Below are 1,561 nucleotides of genomic sequence, written 5' to 3' on the forward strand. Positions count from 1 at the left end.
ATGTTAAATAAGTATTATATTTCAATTGAAAATATATTTAAACGTTTTCTACAATAGCAATTTGAACATTTGAACATTTGAATTTTGAATTTTTTTCTTAAACCAAGATTATTAAAAGGTGTTATAAAAGTATAGATAAAAAAACATGTGAATCATAAACAAGAAGTTGAATATAAAAGAAATTTAAAGAAATCAAGTAAAATGTGAAAATTTCAATATTCAGTGTTATAAAAATTAGTATAATAATGACTTGGTTTAACTTACTTTAATACTTTATTTGTATAGGACTTTAGTATAAAAGGTTGTAATACTTTTTATTGAGATTTTTTTTTATCATTAATAAACAATAAATAAATGAGAATCACTTTAAGGGTGGTTCAACTCTTATACAAAGTTTCACAATATCTCACAATAACCAACTTCTAACTAGAACCGCCTACCTAACCGACGAAAGCACTAATCAAACTAACACGTAAAAACTTCAAGGAACCATCCTCATGCACGCCGACGGTTCCAAACACCAATTAGAATACAAAAACGAAGCAGAACGAGATTTTGCAGAAATCCAAGACCAAACATTTACTTGCACCATTGCAAACACTTTTAACACATCAGTCACACCCCTTTTGAAAATGATAAGGTTCATGTGATTCCAAAATTCACTTACCACCCCCACCCAAATTGTACTCCACACAATGTTAATCAATTCTGAAGACTGACTCATCCATAAATGAGCAAAGTTGGACTTAGGATCAATGTGAGACACAAGTGACACTCCAAGCCACTTATAACAAAGACACCAAACACGCCAAGCAAAACTGCAATCGAAAAACAAATGACGGTAAGACTCTTCCTCCTTCCCACACAAACAACACAAAGCATTTTCAACCATCACTCCTCGCCTTTTCAGATTGACCCTAGTAGCGATTTTATTCTCTAGAACCCTCCAAGCAATAAATAAAGTAGAAGGTATGGCTTTACACCTCCACAACTTACTTAATACCGGAGAACCTTCCACCTCGCTATCCCTCTTAACATGCATATAAGCAGAATTAACTGAAAACTTCTGAAGACCCCCGACCTTCCAAACCCAACTATCTGCCTCTCCCAAAATCAACCTAATACCTTGCAATACCTGCCAAAATTGATCCACCAAAGGCTTCTCCCATTCAAAAAAAGGTCTTTGCCAGACTAAATGCCAAACCCAAACACCATTAGACCAAGATCCAAGCTCTGCCACCTTTGCCTCTTTGGCAAAACACAGAGAGAACAGTCTCAGAAAGGCTCTCTTCAACGCATCGCAACCTAACCAATTTTCCTCCCAGAAGGAAATATCATTTCTAGTTGAACCCATCTTCAAAACTTCTTCCTCAACCCTCTAAGGCCCACACCTTTTTCAAATCTTTCCAACAAAGAGAGCTCTTACGACTTTTTCCTTCCTCTCTCAAACACCTCCAACCACCATATTTTGAAACCAGAATCTCCTTCCAAAGACCACCCTTATCCGTACCCAACCTCCAAATCCACTTTCCTAACAAAGCCATGTTAAAAATCTTTAAAT

The 1,561-nt window shown here is 35.8% G+C and overlaps 1 protein-coding gene across 1 annotated transcript; it reads right to left on the reverse strand.

Annotated features, from left to right (window-relative positions):
• Positions 1–481: 481 nt before the first annotated feature.
• LOC137809295 (uncharacterized) lies at positions 482–1,354 on the reverse strand. The gene has a single exon (XM_068610427.2). It carries the CDS (start codon positions 1,352–1,354, stop codon positions 482–484), a length of 873 nt encoding a protein of 290 aa, XP_068466528.2.
• Positions 1,355–1,561: the final 207 nt, after the last annotated feature.

The sequence above is a fragment of the Phaseolus vulgaris genome, chromosome 2 (assembly GCF_051622355.1).
Source record: "Phaseolus vulgaris cultivar YP4 chromosome 2, ASM5162235v1, whole genome shotgun sequence".
NCBI lineage: Eukaryota > Viridiplantae > Streptophyta > Magnoliopsida > Fabales > Fabaceae > Phaseolus > Phaseolus vulgaris.

Excerpts from the sequence above, each read along its gene's own strand:
- LOC137809295 (XM_068610427.2), bottom strand. The coding sequence starts at position 1,354 with ATGGGTTCAACTAGAAATGATATTTCCTTCTGGGAGGAAAATTGGTTA.